This window comes from Brienomyrus brachyistius, chromosome 22 (genome assembly GCF_023856365.1).
Source record: "Brienomyrus brachyistius isolate T26 chromosome 22, BBRACH_0.4, whole genome shotgun sequence".
Taxonomy (NCBI): domain Eukaryota; kingdom Metazoa; phylum Chordata; class Actinopteri; order Osteoglossiformes; family Mormyridae; genus Brienomyrus; species Brienomyrus brachyistius.
The window spans coordinates 15,250,669-15,275,432 of record NC_064554.1 but is presented as its reverse complement, the minus strand read 5'-3'; the positions used below and the strand labels follow the sequence as shown (position 1 = coordinate 15,275,432).

Below are 24,764 nucleotides of genomic sequence, written 5' to 3'. Positions count from 1 at the left end.
TATTGGACACGCAGAATGCAAATACGACGTAATCACGTCATCAATATGCAAATATACGCATGACGTCATCTAGCGACATTTGGCGACTTTAGCTACTTTCCATTGAAAATAGTTGGCAACACTGAACTTGGGTCTAGTGTACAGACATGTTACTTCATGTCTCCCCAAGTTGTGGACTCCAGTCTGACCTCAACTCCCCGCCTGTCTGTTCTCTTTGTGTTCAGGAAAAATTTTATCCTGGTTTCTTCACGACGTCCAGGGACAAGTGTCTGAGCTGAAGTGGCGAATCAAAATTGTCCTTATTGTGCGCGGGTGTGCGTCTATGTGCTTCGCAGACTGACATCTGACCCAATGTGTGATTTATGGACAGATTTTACAGAGAAAATTAAGGCGGTTAAAAATGGCGGGAAAATCCCAGCACTGCCATGACTGTCTTCCTCAAAACATGAGGCAATTTGTCACCATCGCTTGACTCTTTGTAACTCCACTTGAAAACCAAAAATCCCAAATCTTTGAGAAAATTGGTTTTACTGCTTGATACAACATGTTTAAGCAAGTAAAAGCAGTGATAAAACACTGCAGTTTTTGCAGTACAATTAACAAACGATAAGCCTTTTTGTACTTCATTTAATGCAGGCCTCTTTGTAAAGAGAAAATGTGAATGCTATTATATTTGCATTTTATGACGAGATTAAGAACCTATTACAATATACATTGGTGACTACTGTACCATGGAAGTGCTGTGATGTTTTTATTTTTTTCTCCTGACAGTGCAGCATGGTTTCTAAAATGTATAATGGCAGAATATAAAGTATATTCTAAATATTTGTTCCCGGTTTTCACAGAATATAGAACATACAGGTACACTGTTAAATTAATAATCTTGGAAAGCAAACCTGAAATGTATGAAAATGTAAACAAGTGTTTGAAACATCAAAGGTCAACTTTGGGAAACAAGTTATGGAAATGAGACAACCTGCACCCAATGACTATTAATTCAAACAATTTTGAATTATGAGCAGAAAAAGCTGTTTCCGCAGTTTTTCTTGGAGTGCGGCGTTTTCGAAACATCTCTCGCGATATGCGTTTCTGCCTCTCGAGTTGCTGAAAGGTAACATATCCTCTGTAAGCTGTCTGATTCCACATTAAGTGATACAACATTGTTTTACATCATTAAATACTGTCAGCCATGGCTTGCCGACCCAACGTATAACTCTTCTGGGACTGATTAGCAAGGCCTGGATACCTGGGCTGAGAATCCAGGTAGATTCCAGAGAGCCTCGGGTTCAGCGGCTAGCTTGTTTGTTTCCTTTGATTGCAAAGAATAATAAACTTTTTCCCCCCCCCCCCTCAATGCCAATAGCGTAACACTACTTTCCTGCCATATAGCCAGAACATTCCAGCTGAACTCAGGGTATTTCTTAATCCAGAGAATTTCACTCCTATTGACCATCTCTATTCTGAGCTTCTTGACAGGTTCCTCTTTAATAATACAAGATTTTTAATTAATACAAAAAGAAAATTAGCTTGCCCAAAAACACCAGAGGTATATTACTGCTGTTATTTACCCCAGTGGTTTCACGCTGTAAAATGAATTTTGGAGATTAAATCAGTTCTACGGGTTTACCGGCTTAACTATTAAGAAAGGTAGAAATAGTCACACAAACAGCTACCAATAACATGGGTGAATCAGGGGATTAAGGGGAATGATTTCCATGTCTGAAATGGCCACCTCCACAAGCATCAGGCAATGCGATAACCGTAGAGAATGTTCTGGAAGTGGGGGGTGGGAAGGCATCTTGCAGTCACACAAGTGCACGTCAAAGTCAAAAGTGTCTCTCCTGTCATTTCCAGATTTATGATCCATGCATCGTACGCTGAGATAAAGTTACGATCTCATTGGTCACAGTATGAGAAGTCAGTGACGAAACAGAGTATGAATAAGAAAGACATTTAAACATGGACAATTTGACAAAGTAAACACCACAAACAGACATGGATATAATTACAAAGAAATACAATGAAAAATAGTAAAAAAATTGCTACACACACACACACACATCTGTGCTAATGGGCTTGAGTTGTGTGGACAGGGATGTGCGACAACAGATTTTGACAAAAATGTTACAAATGTAGAATAGTCGTTTTTGTTACAGGATTTCTGGTTATGTTTTGTGGACTACAGTATATAAGTTTCATAGTGAACAACAACAGCAAAGGTACCAGGGACTCCTGTGTTAGCAGGAACCATAAAAACACATTCCGCCTCCGTAATGCAGCTTCATTCGGGTTTAAATTAATTTTGAAACGAAAAGAACGGGATGCCGTTACAAGAAGAAGATGAGTTAAAAATGACAAGGATAACTGAACAGGTATTAGGACAAGCGACCTGCTGTCTTCTTAAGTGAAACAACACGCTGGGAGAGAATCACCACCTCAGAATGGAATAAATGTGAATAGGTAACAGGAATTGGCCCAATTATTAGCTGTCTTGCCTGCAGGCTACATTGTTCAGTCTGTTGAAATGATGCCGAAATAAAATGAATTGAGAAAGACCAAGACAAAGATTTGCAGCTCAGAATGAGGGATTAACGACGAACCAGCGTTAGTGACACATCACATAGCCTCAACGTTATTCCCATTACGTTTTCCTGACACCAGTATGGCAATATTGGGCTTACATCCTAAATTATGCTGTTCCACAATGTAAATCCTGTCTTCCGTGGGATGACATATATATTTTAAGTTTTTATTGAAAAAATGTCAATGACTTACTACCATAATAATACTACCCACTGCTGTGTGAGTGGAGGGTATCGTAAAACAGCAGGCTGGCACAAACTAAAGCATTTCTTTCCAAGCCTCCTCTCTGAACTGTCAGTCAGGAGTCTAAACCTGCATTCAAACCGCACTCAGATGGGATGGACCGTGACCAAAGGCATCGAGTGGCGAACATAACATCTCATCGGCATCCAGACGCCCGTCATAGCTGCCGCCCGATTCAGCTCCCTCTGAACATCTGGGGGCCGCTGGAATTACACCTGCTACTCGGCGCGGATGCTCTTTGCTCTGAGTGGATGAGGGTTTCAGGAACATTCTTTTTGTCGACACTGATGGCCGGGGTCAATCTACCCATCCATCTTCTGAAGCTGGTACAGGGTTGCGGTGAGCCTGAGGCCTTTCCCAGGAAGCACGTCGGAACATCCTGTACGGGATGCCACTCCGATGAAAATTCAGTTAGTTAAAGTCACAACGGACACTGAACTGGCGGCATCCACTTGTTATTCATAGATAACGTTAACTACTTATTTCAAGTCAGTGACTCAGAAAAAGCACTATTTCATTTAAAACACTTTAAATAGGCACCTTTCCTTATAGGGTGTGTTTCCTGCTCTGTGTGGCAGGTTTCATGTGTATTAGGCTTTGTTCATGGTCTCTGCAGGTAAAGACCCAGTTACCAAATTGGCATTTAAAAACCCTCCTGTCCTGAATTATTCATGTTTCAATCTTGCGCAGAGCTTCTGTGCTCGGCAGGCTTCCCACGTGAACCTATTTAATACATAATTTACAAAATTATGCTACGACCAGAAAGCAAAGTATTTAAATGTTTACCGTAACCAGAGGCGGAAGCCATTTTCAAATGGCTGCAAATTAAATGAGATGGGAACGGTATTAGGGGGTAACAAAAACACAATTAATCACGGTCCTCAGTTCCCAAGCCACAGTGCGGCCTGCAGCGTCCTGAAACCGGCCCCCGAGCCTCCGCTATTCCCCCCCCCCTGCGTGACGGCGATGTCGGCGTCACGTGTCGCGTAACCTGGCAGCTCATCCGGGGGATCTGAAAGCGAGGCCGCCGATTAGCATCAGCCCGGGGTCGGCGATACCATGGAGACACACGGCTTGACGTTCCGGAACAGCCTCCCGGATCCTCGGAAGCACATGACCTGAATCGTAGCCTTTTACTGGAACCCATTACACCCAGAATATGATATTTACAAGGCTAATTTATTGACCTTGAGAGCGCGTGCGGCTGAACGAAGGCGCGACTGTCAATTTGTCACGTGCATGGGGACCAGGTGACAGATGAAATTAACTCCTTTAAAAGCAAACAAGCAATATAACGCACAAGGTCAGTACTGTTTCAGTTTGTCTTGGCATTTCAGCTACTGGAAAATGAAGTCACAACCTTCTGATGAGAACAGCGCAGGATAATCTCAATCCCATCAGCCCACCTACACCTCCCCCCCCCCCATGCCATGTGCACAGATAATAGGGGGAGGTGGGGATTCTCGGCCAGATGTGGCACAAGCAATACACACACAACCGCGATTAAAACTCGCCTCTCCCATGCACCGGGATGTGGGATCCGGCCTGGTTCTGAAGTGATTATTGTCAGCTGCCAAGTTTCTGACACATTTCCTGTTTTCCTGCGCCTTGGGCTGGCTCCCCCCACCTCGTACGGATAAACAAGCAGGGAAACAGCGCTGTGATAGGCTCCATGCCGAAGCCGCCAAAGCCGGCTAGTCTGGAATGTCGCCTGCTAAACGTAGGAGCAGAGACTCCAAAGCCCTTCCAGAAAGCCGGCATCTGATTACAAATAAGTCTCCAGCATACTAACGGCGCCTATCATTTGCAATTTGTGCCTGAAATTTGGCTTGGAGGCGTAGCCACGCAATAACACCGGAGGATTCTTATCGGTAATTTTGCAGGTGCTCAGCAAAGAGGAGTCGGTATAAAATTCGGCAGCTTCGGTGTCCCGAGTAGCCGGGCTTGTCAGGTAAGAGAGGCCCTGTTCTTCAGTCCCAAGCGGACCTTTCCGCGACCTTCCGCCACCTGGACGGGCCGTGATAACCTGGACGCCCAGCTGCGGTTGATCGCAGCCCTCGATGCAGTGGCCATGGCAGCGGAGAATGGAAATGCCGGATAACGCAGCGTTGTTGGGGCAGGGAGGGGTCTGTGTCATCATCAGTGACCTTGTATATTTCGCTCTGTAATCTGGGGGTGGGGCATCTATTGACCCCTTAACAAGCACAGCTCTCTGCATTTCCGCTCATAATTAGGAAATTGACAGGGATCAAAAAAAAAGAAAAAGTTCTTTTGGAGCGGCGTGTAATTAAACCCACACATTACAGCTCCTGTCCCTGATCCAACCTGGTTACCACGGTAACAAATCCAGCTTGGTCCTCCTGGCCTCTGACATTCCTCCGTACATCTGAATCGTAAACCTCCTGCCTTGAAAGGCTTTAAAAAAAAAAAGTACCTATCCTCACACTGGCAAGGTACACGGAACACTGCAGAAAGGAATGTTCTGGAAGTTCCCAGGTACTCATGCTGTCATCTGATGACCATAAAATTTTACTACAATCTTTCTGAAAAAAAAATCTACTCTGAACCAGTACAGGGAACCACATAAAATCCAGTGAGCTCAGGCTCCACACGAGAGACAAGTTTGTAATAATTTACAACTAGCTTAAACTGACTGCTTAGCCTGCTTAAAAGGGGTCATTCTCACAAACCTGAGATTAACAAAACATGCCACAATGAAATACAGTGGTTGTTCTTTCACAGAGTAACTAATATAGCATTAACTTCTACGGTATATTAAAAAAATACATTATTTAGTGCTTTTAAAAACATTTCCCCCCGTATAAGAAGCCAAAAATCTCATAAGCCTTACCGTAATGTGTATTTAAAACTGATTAACTACTGCAGAGACAAAATTGACATTTTAGACAATGACGTTAAAAATGAAAGAATTACTGTTACAGTAATCAGTACTTGAGAATGACCCAGAGGTGATGGGCTGGTCAGGGGGTCCACTAGAGACTTTGGGCCCCATGACGCCATACCATAATCGGGCCCCCAACCCAGACCAATCCAATTATGATCCAAATTGTTTAGGGGTCCTTGGAATGACGCTAAACTCTCCTTCCTAAACACTTCTGGGGCTGGTGTTGAAGAAACAATTTAAGTGGCGTGAAGGGCAAATGATTGGTTGTCAGCCCCTAGTAAGAGGGACTGTGCGAGCAGATCAGCCAGATGGCTGAGTAGCATTTTCATCGACCTTTCGCTGAGCTTTATTAGCGGCCCAGAAAAAGCAGAAATGTGCATACAAAAGCGCAGAGGTCGAGATTGAAGAATACTAAAAGCATAGCAGCTACTGATGAAGAATGACTCAGATCTCTCCGGGGCTTCCATGATCAGCGCGCGTACCGTTTCAAGATGGGATTTGAAAAGACGCAGGCGGTAATTTCCCGCTCCGTGCGGGCACGGGCTTGCTGAGACGCAGTCCGCCGGAGGGAATGTCAAGAAAATTCAGAGGGATCCCATCTCATCCCACCCAATCCCCTGGCAGCACTAAGGAATCCCCCCCCCCCCCCCCGCCTTTGTGCTCAGCTTGCAGGGCAACAAATTCTTCCACCGTTTGATTGCTGACACCAAAGGCGGAAGCCAGGGTTTGATATTTGGGTAAGGCAAAACCTAATGAATGTTTTGGGGGAAATGGTTGAAACCAAATTAAATACTGAGGGGTCCACGTTCTGAACCCGTTCCCCAACTCTCTAGCTGACACGTTCATTGCCCTGTTTAAAAAAAAAAAACTCACAAAAATGTTTTGCTTTTTGTGTTTTTGTACATGGGGTGGCAGAGGATCTTGTGCGCAGTGCGCTTCTTACCACGAATCCTGGAAGCAGGAGTCAGAGAGACATACTGAGCTGAAGGTCACTCCAATCCCCACGCTCACCTCTGGCAGATTAACATCTCATTACGCATAATCGTCACTTAACGTGGAGGTCCGGCACCATGGCCCGCCTTCCCAGGGGAAAGACGGCTGTCAGAATTTGAAGTACTAAAGTGTTCCGGAACGCGGCGGCGGGCGGGTTCCGAGGACGTGATGTCTCGGCGCTTCATTAGCCACGCGGCCATCCACTTCATCTCCGACGAACATTGCCGGAAACCGTCCTTCAGTCGTCAATTAAATGCTGCTAAGGTCTGGCAACTGATGGCCTATTTTTAAATTCTACGGCAAAGAATAATCATGCTGGCCCTTCTTGTCATTTTATCGACTCTACACACATGTGAACCGCAGCACGCGGCCTCCACAGCAGTTAAATAGTGCTAAGCACACGCAGGATAGATCGCGGCCCAGATTTAAGATGAGGTGCTAGATAGCCGTTAATAGGATGTTGATGGGATAAAGTGCTTTGGGTGAAGGACATCTCCAATATCTCAGGGAGGCCTGACAGGTCATTACGCGCATGTTCTCCTGTCGGGAGCCCGTGAGTGACTGTTTGACGCTAAACCTGGCTGTCTTCGCCCCTACCGCTGACATCTGGGCTGTGAATAAGAAAGCTGACCAGCAGAATCGTGAATCAAAGGGACGATGAGAGCGATGCAGAATTAGATGTATTGTTATGGGATAGCTATAGATTGTGTGTCATTACCTGCATTGCCAGCAGATCTATCAGTCAAATGTATGTACCTTCTTTTATCAAATAAATACACAGATGGGCCTGAAGGTGGCAGCGCTTATTACAATTCATGGTTCTACCTGCAGCTAGTGGATAAGCAAGCTCACGATTGGCCCAAATCGAAAGCCCACAGCAACATACAAGTGAAGATCAGTGAGAAAGATCAGCCAGTCCCAGGAATAACTGAGGCGAAGCACTTCGCTCATGGGACCCAGCAGCAACATTACTATTCTAGCTACGGGACTTGAACCAACAACTTTCCACTCGCAGAGACTTACTTACAAAGTCATGCACCACCTCCAAATCTCCCCACACCGATTAATTTGGTCCACATCCACTGACGTACCGGTCGCTAGATGTGCTCTATTGGCCAGACGAATCTTCAGGCCATTTGTGACCCTGGTTGACCGCAACCACTCTTGCCAAACATCCAGCATGCATCAACGACACAAAGCCGAGGACACAAAGCCGTTCTCAGTAAATGGACTTCTGATGGACCTCTGGAACCCCTCACACACTTCATGGAATCGCCGCAGTTTCATAATTTAATTCTGGTTCTGCAATCAATTGGTCAGTAATTGTAAATGCACTACAAGACTTGGACGCATTTAGAACTGGGCTAGGACTGTCACTGGGTAGGAAGGCGCAGTGTTTTTACGACAGAATGCTAAATGGTGTGTGAGCAGAGTGGCTCGCATTCTCTGCCCCCCACCCATCCAGCTGCATGAGAGACATAAGCACCATGCCAGTATTAGCAGGTGATTTATAAGTCTGTCCAAGAGTGATTAACTACTTATTTTAAATGCAGCTAAAAAAAAAACTACAAATCACAACGTCTGGACTGTGCATCGTCTGTCTGTTTTCTTTTACCTGCTGTAGTTTTTTTCCTCTGTTTAATGTCGTCAGTATATTTTCTCAGGCACTGAAGAACAGACACACTTAAGCAAAGCGAGACGCGGAAATCTGACAGTATTGATGATATTTGCACAGCATCTGTCACCCATTCCAGTGGTCTGGCCATTTTAGACAGACCATCTGTCTCCCTACTCCATCTACCCAGACAGGATTATCACTGTTAAGGTGCCTTTTTAATTATGACTGGAACAATTTGGGTGTGGGGGGGGGGAGGGGGTTCATTAGGTATACTTTTGTCACCATACTGCCACCCTCATAAATTCACAATAGAAGGTGACGCTGCAAATTTCAGAATGAGAAATGTCAGGGCCGGCGGTGAAAACGCTGATTTCAGCAAGTGTTTCGAGCAGCGCCGAGAGGCCCCCCTTTTAAACATCAGCCCAGCGCATTACCCACCCCCACCCTATCACACCCACCCACTCGGACCCGAATGCACGGACATCTCGGTGAGACGACCTCACGCAACCATGGTCGACACGGCACACGCAGTAAAGCTTACAGAGTTCACTATCCGTGTCGTGCTAGACGGCTGTACGTATTGAGCCTTGAATCCACAATGTCAGGAAAAATATGGGTCACAACATCAATATAGAATAGAACAGAACAGAATAGAATAGTGTTACTTCATTGACCGCAGTGTTGAAATTCTTGTCTACCCCTCTTACTCCCCATGAGAGACACAGACGCATATGCAGGTGAGAACAGGCTTGGGGGTCGCAGTGCAGGGTAAGCCAGCATGCAGTGTCCCTGGAACTGGGGGGTTAAGGGTCTTGTTCAAGGGCCCAAGGGCTGGCTCCGGTATTCGAACCGACGACCTTCCCAAAATGGGACTGGCCTGTGAAATAGATACACTGCTTACCTGCGGAACTACAGACAGCCGTTTAAACTGTGTACAATCTCCTGTTCCCCTAATAAGAACAACTCAGCTTTTTATGTTTTCTGTCGTCCACGGTGACGTGTAAAGATACTACATTAACTAAGCAAATACATACTGTATGGTCAAATACTAAAACCGACACAAATAAAATAAACGTGGCAGCTCACGTACATTATTCTTGACATTCCCTTGTGCAAAAGATCTTTTTTTTTTTCCTCGTGACACAGAATGGGTTATGGGTAATTTGACCTCTTTTGGGGAACAGTATGTACCATATAATGCATGGTAACAGAACAAAGAATGTTAAGCCCATGAAATGGGACTCACTATTACGGTTAAGGAAGCAGTGGGGGGGGAGTGCATAAACTCCGCAGGCACTACAACACCCACGAGCACCTGCACTTTGTGAATAATGAGGCAGCCAATGGCCTGACAGCTACATTAAAAGCCAGAACAGCTACATTTAAAGTATTTTTTTTAATGACAATGAAAAGATGGCCCGAACTCTCCTGGCTTCCAGGGGAATTTGATTTTGAAGTGCCTGCAGATGCTTGAAACGTTAATACTCTGTCCAGAATCCAGCCAAGCTGTTTCAACGGGCTTTTGGCATGGTGCTGTTTTCCCCACTGGGAGGCAAAGAATTTTTTGACTCAACCGGATCTCGGCATCCAGCACGCATGCTATTTCTACACAGTTAGGCCAACGCTCATGCAACGGCAGCCTTCATTAACAGCCCCACTGTAAGGACGGGTGGTAACAGTCCCGCAGGGCCGAGGTGTCAGACAGAGACACAGGAAGGCATTTTTAGAAACTTTACAAGAGGTGGTAGACGGGGCTATTGGGGCGGTTGCCATGGGGACACAAACACTGGGCAATCGCACTTATCTCACTTCTCCAAGCCATGTTTGAAGGTCGCCAATATTAAAATAGCGATAATTAGGGGGGGGGGGCACCACAGATTCACACCTGCATCGCAATGATGTGGGACACTGAAGGACACTGTTGTGAGATGTGGATGGTGTAACATGGTCATGAGTGGATCATTCTTGGCTGGGCTGTGGAAGAAGTCACCTGGTGGGACATCCCCGTGGCCCCTGGAAATCACCAATGTCACCTACGGCATCATCACCCATGGAGAACTGCATGAAAGGGCGAGAACCTGAGAACTCTCATCAGCCGCCCATTGCAAACAAACATCTCGACCTAAGGGTTGTGCACTAAGGGCATCCCTACTGATGAATCCCCTTTCTAGGTTTGACAAATGCAACTGCACGTGTAGGTTTGAATCTATGAGATAGAGAATGGTTTCACATTTGAATGTTGCCCCATGCTGTGAGCATCCAGACCAAGGATCCTTGTGGGGTCCCTCCGTGGCCTTGAAAATTATTTAGATCAGAGCAAGAAAAGCTGGTAGCACTTTACTTAAGGCCGCAATTTTTCTGATTTATAAACACATTTTATTTATAAACAAATAATAATGCACTCATAAAGCATCATGAACATGGTTATAAATATTTATAGAAAGCACAACACACTGTAGCCATGTTTTCATCTATAATACACTACAGATACCTTTATAATGCAGTACAAAGCAACCTTAATGCTTATACCAACCATTATAATGCAATATAAAGGTATCTATAATGCATTATAGATGAGAGCTTCATAAAGCATTAATAATGCATAATACACATGGCTACAATGTTATACCTTTAATATTTATAGCCATATTTATAATACTTTATGAATCCATTATTTGTTATAAATGTGTTTATATGTGACTGAAAACAAGACCTTAAGTGAAGTGTTGCCGAAAAACTAAAGAAAAACTCAAAAGTGTCAAATGGGGATAGAACTTTAAGCACGGCTGTAAGGAACAGTTAAGGATGGTCTAGCAAGTTCGATATCTCACGAATAACAGGGAATAATCACCTGCGAAGGTTTCAGTATGTCCCAGAAGACTGAAAACTCCATTTATAGATCTATGAATACAAGGTGTTGGACACTTAACGCTTTTCTGTGTGACCACAGTGGCATAGCGGAGGATCCAGTGCTCAGGAAGAGGGTTTTTCCTGCAGCGTCTGCAAACACCGGGTTTGGCACTGCGCCCCGTGCTCTCCGACATCTTCATCACGCTCACAGACACACAGCCGTGGTGTTGAGGGATCCTGTGACTCTGGCAGGTGTACGAACGCCGGGCACAGCGGTAGCTCGTAATGGTGACATGGCGGGCCGCGGGACGCTGGCGTGAGCAAGCGAGGCGGGAGGTGGGGCACCGCAAGTAGCAGCTCATCGCCAGTCCCAGTTAATCGCTCACCGATCAAGACGCCGCACGCTGATTTTCGAGTTCTGATGAAAATAGGGAAAGAACCAGTGGAAAAATATCGGCACTCGTGGAGGGGGCAACTGCCAAGACCTAGCTGGGGGGGGGGGGGATGTGGGCGGGTCCGTACAGGTGGCAGGAGCAAGGATCGTCAACCTGTCTATAACGGGCAAACACATCCATGGCCAGACCCATCTGCATTTGCACAAAAAGTTTTTATAGAGGAAAAACAAAACTATGTAGGTTGCATTTTTACACAAATACCCTGTTCATGGTAACGTGACCTGACCCATACTTCGTCTCCGGGCCTTGCTTCCCCATCGCCGTTGCACTGACAGAGGTGGCGAACTTCATAGTCCTGTGGTAACAATGCTGAGGTCCATGACTCAGCGGTGGGGGGGAGTGCCAAGCCACCGTAGGCAGGGAGAGAGAGGACAAAGCCAGGCATAAAAGTGGAGAGGGAGTCAAGTTAATAGAGTATTGATTTCCACTTTCACGGGTCTGTCTATGATATTCTTTGTATGATGACTTAAAAAAGTAATTCAAACCCATTCGGGGGGAGGGGGCATTCAGGTCTACCCACTGAGTATTGGTGTCATGAGATCTTCAAACACACATCTGCCCATCACGTCCCCAGATCTTACACCTCGCCCACTTTGCCATTTCAGCGAGGACGCTCCATTTCTAAAGGCAGTATGCTACAGAAGGGGTGATCGGGAAGTACATGTAGTACATAAAAATAAAAGCTATACTGTATTCTGGTCACACTTTTATGGTAAGACTTGCTGTTGTGATTCATCTTCTGTAACCCACTAGAGATTACCTGACTGATAAGTCATTAGTAGCGAAGGATTCGAAAGTACATCAACAGTGCCCCCTCTGGCAGGTTGTGCTCATAGCAATGTCAGTTCACTCAGTTAACTTTCATTTGTTGTCACGTTCTCCCTGTCACCATGGCATCAAAGGCCTGAGGATACAGCCTGGGGGCACAAACAGGTCCAGCTTTTATACCGATATTCTATTGGGGTGTAAACACAGCACTCCCCAATGAACGTGTTACACATTTCAGTACTACACATTTCAGTCTTACTAAAATCATGCCTACACAGTACAGCCAATTCTCAATGGCGCCCCCTACCAGCGGAAAGCCCACCTCTCTGCAGCTGTCACCTCAGCAGGCTGACCAGCACAGCAAATTACTTCTTCACAGTAATAATTTTCGCTCTGATCCATGCTGCACGCTCCGCTGGGGGGCGGAGTCTTGATTTGCATTCTATCGTCGTAACCAGGCGACCGCATCCTTGGGTCCCTCTTTCCTGGCCGAGAGAGCTGATGCCTGCCAAGAGACCGGCCCCAAGCTGACCCCTACCCCATCTCGGCAGCACACCCCTGCGCTGACAGGCAATGACCTCCGACCTCCTTTTCAAGCCCAGGGCAAGTAAACAGATAAAATCTCAGTGACAAATAAAACTCAGAGGTCGACCTGTGGTGTACATACCAAACGCAACAAGAACAGGCAACCTCATGAACGGGGCTGCATCAATCATGCCTGTCTTCACTCACGCCGTCGTGAAACAATCAATCCAGTGGAAATGAGGGCAATTAAAAGAAAATTGAGCAAGTCACATTTGGATTTCCTAATCCTACCGAGATGCTTAATAATGCCACAAAAATATATGCATTATACCGAGTACCTGCACTTCTTCTGAGGGGGTCAGGGGACAGAGAATAATTCTGCGAACGAACTGGCACACATTGAGATTGCTGACGCAACCGGCTCTCCCAACTCCTATAAACAAAAAGCGGCAAACTGTAAAGAAATCGGCCGATTTTAGCACCTTTCAGCAGCAATTTCTATTCCGTGGAAGGTATCCGATTTCATCTTTCATTTAACTGTTTTATCTGTAAAGTAGCCAGTGCCTTCCAGCAATGACTTCAGCCGGGAATTCTTGTTGCCGAGGAACCAGAGGGCTAGACCTGCCCCAGAGACAGAAGTTATCTGCAAAGTCAAAGCTCACTGTGACTCCTTCCCACCCCACTGATCAGAGTCCTGTCCTCTGGACAGGCTTCTGCTCCACCTCCTCTTCCATATCAAACATACCTCCAAGCCTTCAACGTCAACATCCGCAGTAAGCTCTCTGTGCACTGGGGCTCAGCAGGTTAGGACTCTGTGCCGGTCACCAGAAGGCTGCTGGTTCAAATCCCATGGTCAGCCATATGATTTCAGTGTTCCAGCAATGATTTCAATCCCCCATTTGCTCCAGCGACTGGCTGACTCTGCTTGCTCAGTCGTATGTCATTTTTGATAAAAGACTCCATTAAAATAAATAAATATCAAATTTTTTGTGCCTCAAATAGAGCCTTGTTATAACCCTGAGTGAAAACGCTGACTCACAAATCTCTTCCCTTCCAGTTCACATCTTAAAACCAAAAGACCCTTTTGCTGCTTGACAAATACAAATGAAAAGACAATCAACGGGGAATTACTAAGCCAGTGAGGGCAAAAATGTGTCTTCACATTCATCTCTAAACATGCGTCTGATTTGGCGTGAGCCTTCTTGACTGAAAAGGAGTTTGGCAGGTGAAGATTAAGCAGAGAGAGATGGAAAAGGTCAGGATTGATTTTGACGCCCATTTAGTTGTTGATTAACTTTAAAAAGTGCAGACATTTGGCAATTCGGTCCCCAAGGGCTGTCTGATTAAGTCCCCTAAGGGCACAACAGTCACCGCAGGTACCAAAGACACATGGAGGCACGTCTCCTCCATCTCTCATTGCTCCATCACCCGTCCACCACAAGCTCAATTCATACCCTTTACACAGGCCTCCATCAAGATGGAGAGAAGTCACCTTAAAAGCCACAGCTTCCAGGCGGATGTCAGCAGCAGTCAGCGGCGTGTGCCTCAAAGCCATTTGGGGGCGTGTGGGGAACACTCTACACCCCCCAGCAGAATTAAACACAGATCATCTCAGCTCTAGGGCTCATCATGTGCAGTAAACAAGACTGACAGGACTCCACACTCTAAAGGCTCCTTGCTATTTCATATCCTAGCTGCAAGTCAGCAGGATTCCATCACGATGAGTTTAGACATCCAAAGCTGATGGGATTCTAAAACAAAAAACATTCTATGACAACGCTGAGTCCTAAACACTGCGATGCAAGCCGTAGTGTTGAAAGAGAGCTGGGGTTAGTTCGCTAAACTCACAGGTGGTCTGCACCAAAAGCATTTTAACATGACGTCTAAACATTGCACAAAAGATTGAGGTTCTTTAAACAAACACCGATTTCATTAGCATTGCGGTGGGCTGTCTGGAAAATTAACCATGTAGTGTGAATCCAGATGCTTAAGATGTTCAAATGACAGACCATATGCTGAAGCCATAACTGGACATGAACAGGGGGGGTCTTTGCCCTAAATTTCATCAGCTTCCTCCCACCGGCAAAGACATGACATTGGGCTAACTGGCATCTCAAAATCGCTTTGTGTGCTATGCTGCCAGGATTTCATACCCCCTCCCCCCCCCCCAACACGGCTGGAAAATTGATGAATAGATGATGGATGAATATTAAGTCTATTTATCATAACCAAATGAAAGTGGAATAATATTAGGGATTTACTATATTGTCAGAATCACAACTGTGCTGAAGTAACTGATGCAATCAAATATGTTAATTAAATATTATATTAAATATTACTCATGTAAGAATTTGTCGGATAAACAATCCATCGGGCTGCAATAATCCATTCTTTGCCAAAATGAGTCTTTGCGACGTTAACGCGTTAAAACGGTTTCGCATTAACCTCTATTCGTTTTGGCATGCGTGGTAGCATTATAGAAACGTTTTCGAAAACGCTCTGCTTCCTCTAAAAATCTAAATATGTTGAAATGAGTTTGAGGTGAAAACACTAACTCGAGTGTGTTACTTAACTCGGAGGTACACAAGGTTGTATGCTTTAAACTTCTGTAGACTTTTTGCGGAGTTCAAGCAATAATCTAGTAATTCACTACCATCGTTCATATTGTAAATTAGGCACGCCGGTATTTATAAACGGGCAGCAATTACTGTATGCGTTTAACCGCCGACGGAAAGCGTTGAAAGCACGGGAAGGGAGGCTAGTTTTGCATGATCAAAAACAGGGCAGGTAACGTATATAAAAAAAGAAAGACGATAAAGGGAGAATAACGAGACCGCGCAGCAAAACTCCTATCATTCTTATGCACCATCAGTACCTTAACTTCATGCAAAATGCGAATAGTGTTAACCAAAAGCACTTGACTGAATTTTCTGTAACATTACTGACAATCACAGACTCTTCTCTCTATGAAAATCACACAGCCTGAACGTATTCATCGTTTTACAGAACAAGCACCCCACTCGACTTCTCTTATTATAAACTGCTGAAAGGCTTTGGGATTATTATACACAGTTTAGATGATCCTGTTACGGAAAGACCAGAGTCCCGGCAGACTGAAATCTATATGGACGTACAGTAACCACATACGCCAGACATTGGGGTGTATGCTTAAGGCGACAGCGGGATCCCGGTGAGCTCCGGTGCGATCGCCGCGGACGCCCGCAGCCACATCAGCTCGTACTCCGATACGTTTCCAAGTTAAGTTCCGCGCACTTACCAAGCAGCATGGTGGGTCTGAACGGAGCCAGACCGCTTACAAGCTCTGCCTTCTCCCCTTCGCAAAAGGTGACCCAGTTGTGTCCAAAAAGGAAACCCGAAAAAAACGCAATACGGGAATATTTATCCCCCAGGAGGAAAAAAAAACTAATAAACAAAACGGAAACAAGTAGATCGTCTTTGTTCTCTCCTTATCTGCTCTATTTTCACGGTCTGTTTTCCTATTTTTTAAATCTTCAATCACGGATTTCCGCAAATCCCAGTAGTTTCAACTAGAAGAATGATACACATGCACCCCAATCAAAGGCTTAATGCTCTACTGATCCTTGTGTCCTGGAGGAGGGTAGACAAGGGCAGAGAGAGAGAGAGAGAGGGGGAGAGAGAGAGACAGAGAAAGAGGGAGTGTAAGACAGAAAGGGTGCTGGTTGGCTTTCCTCGGGCTGTCAGGCACCATTTGGCGCAGATGGGGACACAGGACACCAAGATGCTCCCATTTTTTTGTAAGACCCCAATATCTGTCAAATCACATCTTCTAGAGTGGCGGGAGCGCGTGACAAACGCAGAAATGCGTGTCACGTTGGGATTTTGAGCGCCTGTCCGTCTTCTCATCGAGTGCTGACTGAATTGTGTTGATTGAGACTTAGACAGATGTTCAGGAGCCGATCTTTGCCTGTATTTGGGGGGGGGGGGGGGGGGGGGGTGGGTTTCCCTTCCCAGACGGCTTTTATTTCTTGTTTTCAAGAGGTGTTTTGGCTGGAATGATGGAATGAATATATATATATAAAACAAATGTCAGCTAATCCGCAGACACATGCCATACTGTACTAAACACAATATAGTTCATCTGGATTTTTTTCAATGTCAAATGAGGCTCCCATTCTCAAGCTGTGACCCCTAAAGTATCACGAGAGCTCAAAGAATATATACGGCAGACGCGCTCCCTACGTTCTGTTTTCTAGGTGTCACGATGGGACCCTGGCTATTAGCGGGACGGCGTCACCTAGGCTTCCATTGTGGCGCCAGTGTCCGATTCAGGCTCCGCCCCACGCTGTCGGTGTGCCACAGGAAACTACAGACCCATGAAACGGAAAATGAAATGTTTGCAAGCAGGCTGGTATTCATCTATATCTCCGTGAGAGCAAATGAGGTCACTCCCATGAATATTCTAGAACAGCGAGACGCGATTCGGCGGTCACCGTGGGACGTCCCTTCTAATTTCACGCTGGTCTTCTCCCGAGACGACGCTGCAGCCAGCTTACACGTCAAAGACGACGAAAGAGAAGCTAGGAGCAGCGGCAGGTTCTCACAAAGATGCTCTGCATCTCACGAGGGTGTCGTCGTCAGGAGATGAAATGACTCTTTCCCTTCTGCCTCTTCCCTGTTTGTTGGGACCGTGTACGAGGCAGGGAGGGGGGGCTGTGGTGAAAGAGATTACTTTTGGCCACAAAGGTTTGTGGAGGGAATTTCCAGGAAACGTAGGAATTTTCAGAAGCGAGAATTCCTAATTACAACCTTATTAGCCAACGCTGCATTCCAGAAAGATCCCTTAAATGAAGTTTATAGCCCACCTACTGTCACTGACGCCTTTTAATGACGAGGCAGACAATGCTAAGAGCTCGGGGTATCGCTCACTTGATCGGGCAGACAATAGTACGCTGATGTATCTGCAGACCCTCAATGGTGAGAGGGGGTTTGGGAACAGCGCAAAATATGCAACTGGGGGCTTGACTATCGGCGCCGTTTAGCAGTTTGAGATTGTATGGTTTCTCGGAGCCTCGAAGCAGAGGTGAGAATCAGCAGGGGCTTGTTGATGAGGGAAAGTTTCATCCTGTGATGAGCTGCGCTCACCTGGGACTGCGGTGCTTGGAGAGACCTGATGTTTAGCACGGACGCCTCCAGCTAATTGGAAGTAAATTACTCGCAGCCAGGGGCCAACGCCAGCCTGGGTGTTGATGATGAATGATTTCATGCCGCATCAGTCCCGTGTCGGTGGACGGCTTCGGTGAGGGTCCCTGTGTGGACACCCCCCCACCCCCCCCAACAGGCCTGGCATCAGCCGCACAGACAGGCATGTCTTCCTGCGCGCGTCAATGCCGTCTGCTGTCAGTGGCACTCGATCATCTCCGTCTGCCGTCTGCAGAAAGGTGCCCGATGCGGCCCGTTTCCCGGAGTGCTGAACTCACACGGTACCACGTGCCTTTCAGTGTTAGTGACAAGACTACAGGGCTTCCTCGCCGAGAGCCGGGGATCCCTCGTCATCCGTTTGCGGCCGGATGAGGGAAGCCTGGAGGCCGGTGGCCGCCAGTGCGGCTGCGTGTCCGAGAAGCGGGTGTAGCCCCCCCTGTGGCCGAAGTCGCCAGTGACAGCTGCAGTGGCGATTAATTAAAATGTGGGATTAGCTGCTGGCTGATGTCAGTATAGCAGGCATGAGTAGTGGGGGGGGGGTGGGGGCTACTAGGGCCCTGATTGACAGAATGGGGTGTGAGACTGGGGGAGGGTGGGGGGCATGTTTGGAATATAAACCATGTTGTCACCTGGTTTGGGGGGCGGGGCCTTGAGTATACAGCAACTCTATCTGGGTCTTCTTGACAGAAGTAGGGGGACCACAACAAGCAAGCTCAATATTTAATGTAACTATTTACATTCTTCGGTTTAAACGTATTAAACTGAGCCAATTTAGCTTATAGACACTCCTCTACTTACGAACTTTCAACTTACGAACTTTCAGACATACGAACGAAGAGGACTGCAAGTCCAAATTGTGTTCATTGGGCTCCCGTTTCCTGTCCGCAACATTTTTTCTGTGCGCCAATTCCGCCCAGTACGATTCCTGGCCACTATTCCCGCCGCGCAGTATGTGTGTGTGTGTGTGTGTGTGTGTGTGTGTGTGTGTGTGTGCGCGCGCGTGCCCTGCGATAAGCTAGCACCCCATGCACAGTGTCTCCCTCTTCCTCCTCGGTACAGGTCCCACAATCACTGTGACCCTGAGCTGAATAACCGGTACGGAACACGGGTGGATGGATGGAACATTCTCACGTTTCCACGCTGTATGAGATTATGTGACAAACAGTCTAATGGCGTAATAAAACAGCTGCCATTGGACACAAAAAGCCTAAATGTGAGGCACCTGTGGAGTTAAAAGAAGAAACTCATAATTTACTGAGCACGGCCATTTAAGAATAAGAATAACAACAAATGGCTTATGACTCCAGTATTACCTGCTGGTTATGGGAAGAGAGAAATCTAATTTACTGTGACACCCACCCCTCAAAACGCATATTGCCACGTCATAGAGGAATACGTTACTCAGCTTTCGTCTTACAAGCAGGAGGATAAACCTGTCAGATTACAGGAAATGGGAAGACAGAACGGGCTGTGGCACACGATTCTGGGGGGGCAGGATAAGCTTGAGTAATTAGGGAGGCCGGGGCTCACCTGAGAGCTGTAATTACTCCTGAGTCTGTAATGACTTTGTTCACCAGTGGGGGGGGGGGGGGGGGGAGGCGCTGAGAGCTGATGGCTCGTTCGGGAACGCTGGCCCGAGGCCACAGAGGGATTTCCAGCCAGAGTCCCACCACGGGACCAAACTGGCCCCAGTACGTAAACAGGGACATAAACCTCACTGGTGCAGGAGGAGGACGCTTACATGCAGCCAGCTGTGCCGTGCCGGGGAGGTCGCGCTTCACTGTGCTTCACTGCGCTTCACTGCCACACACTCTGAGAGATTCAGGGCAGCGGGGCACGTACCCTGGGGCTACCACACCATGCGGGGTGGCATCATGGCTTATCAGACGCTCTCAGAAAGCACCCAGGGCTGTGTCTCCAGGCACTGGATAAAAGACAAGCCCACTGCTGCCTTCAGCACAAGAGCTGAAGGACCGTCCCCCACCTCCAGGGATGGAGGATGGGGGGGGGGGGGGGGGGTGACACGTGGGAAGGCTGTAGCAGTCCTGGTTTAATCCATTAATTAATGGCTGTTAGGCAACCATGCAATCATCACTAAACCTCACTATAACTTCAGTGAAGTTATAAAGATACTTATAAATAAACACACAAGGTCTCCATTGCTTTTCAAGTGCCTTGGAAGGAGCCTTTCAGTCAACATTCAAAGATATGATTAGGATGTGGGTGACACTCTGCTGGCCACCTGCCTCATTCCTGTGCAGGTTGGGAAGCCTGACATCCCATCCTCCAGGGACGGCCTGGCTCCACACCCCAACCCCCCCCCCCGGTGCCTGGCGTGACCCACTGCATTCCAAGGCACTGATAAGTCCTTTGGGTCAGAGCCAAACCTGCCCACAAAAAATGCCAGAAACTTCCAGAAGGGCTCAAAGCTGCCTCCTTCCTCCCACTCGCTCATCTCTGCCCCCCTTTCAACCCACCCTTCATCCTCCTGTCTCCCTCTTCCTCACTTCCTCTGCTTCTACCTCTAAAGCGCTGTTTGTTTCTGCTCTTCCACACTCTCTTGTTCGCTCTTCCTGTCAAAAATGTTCTAAAGTCTTCTTTCTTTCTATCTTAATCCCTTTTTTCATCCTCCTCTCATTCCACACTGAGCCCCTCTTTGCTCTCGGCACTGAGGGGAGAACATTTCACTCATCAGGCTCCTACAAGCCCCCCCCACCCCTTAATCAGACATTGCTATCTTCAACGCAACTCTCCCCCCCCGGCTGCTTCTGCGAAGACCGTAAATCTGCAATTCTGAAAGATCCCGCCGGAAGATCGCGGGACTGATTCGACCGCAGCTGATGGCAGTTTTGGATGCTACGGACCTATCATTCGAACGATCGTTTTTGTTTTTCTGCAATTGATATTCTGATGACGCCTTAAACAGGAAACATTGTCAGTGGTGACAGGGAAATATGCAGCGGGGGCGCAGTTAGTTTGTTTAAAGATTTACGTGATATTTGATTCCGTTCATTAAAGACCGCAAATGATGTTAAACATAAACAAACGTTTCAGTAACAGGGCTCTGGTATGACTGGATCTTCTAGAACACACACTCTGCAAGGACGACAGAAGACTAAAAATGGTAAAAGGGCAAAACCCCCCCTGCTCCCATACCTCAACAAGTAGAGCGTTGTGCTAATGATGCAAAGGTCATGGGTTCAAATCCCACGGAAAAACACGCGAATTATAACCTTCACCTACAGAGTGACTTGCTCTGGATAAAAGCTGCAGGTAAATGTGAAACTTCAATGGCATCAGTTACACTTCACCTACCGGGCATGAATAGTTAGTAATAACTCAGTTACCACCGAAGTGCAGATCAGCTGCAAAATGCATTATCATGAAGAAACATGATCAGTATTTTCTTAGTAGCTCACAAAGGTTTACAGAATTAACAGATATAATAACCAATACAGTAACTGCTTGAGATAAAACATTCAGCACAAGTAATTAATGATGAATTTACATGTGATCAATTTGAGAGATTGTGGGTAATTAATACCTAAGTAGTAGTAAAATTCTATATTATTTGTGCCCCATCAAGTAAATTGTTACCGTAACAAACTCAATCCAGAAATCTATATTTCACCCAAAAGGTCCCAGGCCATTTGCCTCCTGGTGGATCTCCATCCCCTGTAGGTATCTACACTTCTTAATAAAACGAACTCACATCTATGACCAACATTTCAAAATGTGGCACAACAACATTTCGGAGGCGTGGCAGTAGTGATGCATCTCTAACATCTGATTGGACGGCAAACAGATGTCATGCGACAGGGGGTGTGGAGTCACTGCATTTCCACCGTCGGGATACTACAGGCCGGAGGAGCACAGCTAACATGACAGACACCAATTCAGCTCAAACACAAGATGAACCCACACCAACTCCATGAGAGCCGCTGGCTGCATTCCGGTCCCTCTCACTCTCTCCTCTGTGAAAAATAACTACTTTATACCCTTTACAATCAAGAATCAATTACTGGTGCGTAGAGAGGCCTGACCACTGACCTCACCCCCCCCGTCTCACAGTCACCCCCTAGTGGCTGAAATCTGTTACCGCGTCTAATAAACTGATATTAGATCAGGCCTCACATGGTTCCCCAAACCCTTAGGGTGGTACTGTGTAATAGTATTGACTGTGGGTACCCAAGGTCCACATGTGAGAAAGGAGGATTCAGAACTAAACACCGGACTCAGTGGCATGTAATTTGGCCTCAGTAGGAGTGGCCTGGAGAGTTTCCACACAGATCCATGCACAGTTTAGGTTCCTCCCCTGCGTTTCCGTGGTTTCAGGCCTCCGCATATCACAAAGTCTCGCGACGTATCGAAGCGTATCAAAGCACATGGAGTGCGTTCTCTCTAATCTGCCATCAGCCAGTGAGCAGTTTCTCCCTGCGTTTGTGCCGGTTTCCTTCCTCAATCCAAAGACGTGCAATTAGACAAATTGGCATCATCAAATTGCCACTATGTATGTTGTCCCGTATGCCAGCCAGCGCGTACCACAGCCCAGCGCGTACCACAGCCAGCGTGTACCACAGCCCAGCGTGTACCACAGCCTAGCGCGTACCACAGCCCAGCGCGTACCACAGCCCAGCGTGTACCACAGCTCAGCGCCCCATACTATGTGGGCTTGCAGATGGCTGCATGCTACATGTATTCAAAGGAAATATAAAGACTAAATTGTAAATAAACATAATGCCCTTCAAAGGCAAAGCAGAGTAACTACGCTGATACTGTGAAAGTTTTTTTTTGACTGTTCGCCTGTATGTGTAGTAGGCAGGTAGATGATGGTGTTTTCTTCAAAACCAAGCATAACTGAACTGAGATATTTTGTCACAAGATAAAGCAGAAACCCAGGAGACCCTGCTTTGGTTAGAACTCTTTGATAAAACACGCAGTCATGGTGTTTTGCCGTCGTTTGATAGCATAGTCAAAATCAGCTGAGCCAAGTCCAATAGACTGATGTCAGGTGAGCTGGACAGAGGTAGATTCAGTACCAACAAAGGGCACGACTTTCGTTCGCCCTGGGGGTGACCTTCTCATGCTCCGTGCTGGAGGGTCCTCCACCCTCCTAAATGGAGTTCCCTCAAGAACTCATAAATAACCTTCCAATGACCTTCCCCTTAAAATGAGTCGGGTGGGTGATCTTTCACGCACTCCTTAGCAGCCAATGGTTTGCTGACATGTCGAGTCTGAAGGACGTCAGGAGAAGCTCTCCTCTTAGGTTTCGTTGGGAGATGCAGCTTAATTCTCGAGAATTCGACCGAGGGCTGTCGGCTCCCATAGACAATGAGTGATTAATCCTTTTAAATGACTTTGTGGGTGCCGAGGAAAAACAAAGAATGGGGCTCCACAGATTCTGGATAAGAACGCCGCGGTTCACAGAACCGCTCTGCGATACTGCTACTGCCTGGTTTTTTTAAAGCCGATAAATGCAGACTTGCTGTCTCCCCATCATCAAATCAGACATAAAACCCGATTTTCTTGGTTGCTGAATTTTGATGAGGTGCACATAATTATGGAACAGAGTCATTCGACAGACACCAGTGGGATGCAATAATACAGAACGAAATGTGCTTTTTAACACGTCACTAAATTTTACTAGTTCAGACGCTGAACTCTTACTATCCGTCACTGTTTCTCCAGTACAGGGTGACGGCGAAGCCGGGATCCTATCCCAGAATGCAAGAGGACACAAGGTGGAGAACACTCGTGACAAGATAGCTATCCATAGCAGGACGTACACATGATCACTGAGAACGATTTAGAGACATCGGTGCACATTTCAGGAAACTGGAGCAACTGCCCGAACACAGGGAGAACATGCAGACCCCCCCCCCACAGACACACAGCAGGGTGGGAATTAAACCTGCAACCTTGGAGGCGTGAGGCGACAGTGCTATTAACTGAGTGGCCCACTATTAAACCAGAGTTACTAAATATAAAAACTGTGATACACACACAGCCCACTGTGGACTGAGGGAATGACACCTGGGCTGATATCTTCTTGATATTCTTCCATCCATCCATCCATGTACCTTAGCTGTTTATTCGGTTCCATGGCAAGGCTGAAGACTATCCCAGAATGCACCAGGCACGAAGTAGGGGACAATCTGGCCTGAATGCCCGTAACTGTTTTCCGCTCTGTGAAATTAGTTTAAATAAAGTTGACAGTCATTTAGGGGCTCTGGGTAATCATGTTATGGAGACGGGCAGATGCTGACTGACGGCAGGAACACATGAGTGATCAGCAGCAATCGGCCGCCAGCCAGATCGTAGTGGACGATACACCCTTCAGATAGTTCCACATAAAGCAGCCCATTATTACTCTACTACTATTTATTTGTTTACATGTTACTCCATCCATCTATCCTCCGACAGATGGTCCTGTTGGGGCTGGGGTCTGTTTCAGGAAGAACAGGGGCCTGTACTACGAAGCGGGGTTACTGGCTTATTGGGGTAACTTGTAGTACAGGCCACAGGTCTCAAGGTCACACTGTCAGGCACAATCTCATACACACAAACATTATATATGCCTGCCATCCATCCATCCATCCATCCATCCACTCAATTCTATAAAGCATGTCCTATACAGGGTCAA

At 46.7% G+C, this 24,764-nt stretch overlaps 1 protein-coding gene across 4 annotated transcripts in view; it reads right to left on the bottom strand.

Annotated features, from left to right (window-relative positions):
• LOC125718270 (zinc finger protein 385C-like) overlaps positions 1-24,764 on the bottom strand; it is a 106,239-nt gene that overhangs the window by 35,761 nt on the left and 45,714 nt on the right. Inside the window, exon 1 of one of the 4 annotated variants that reach the window (XM_048991976.1) lies at positions 16,218-16,518. The exons of the other annotated variants lie outside the window; for them this stretch is intronic. Coding sequence (XP_048847933.1) covers positions 16,218-16,227 — 10 coding nt within the window. The 5' untranslated portion in view covers positions 16,228-16,518. Of the gene's footprint in view, positions 1-16,217; positions 16,519-24,764 lie in introns of those variants that run through there. 4 annotated transcript variants of the gene reach the window in all.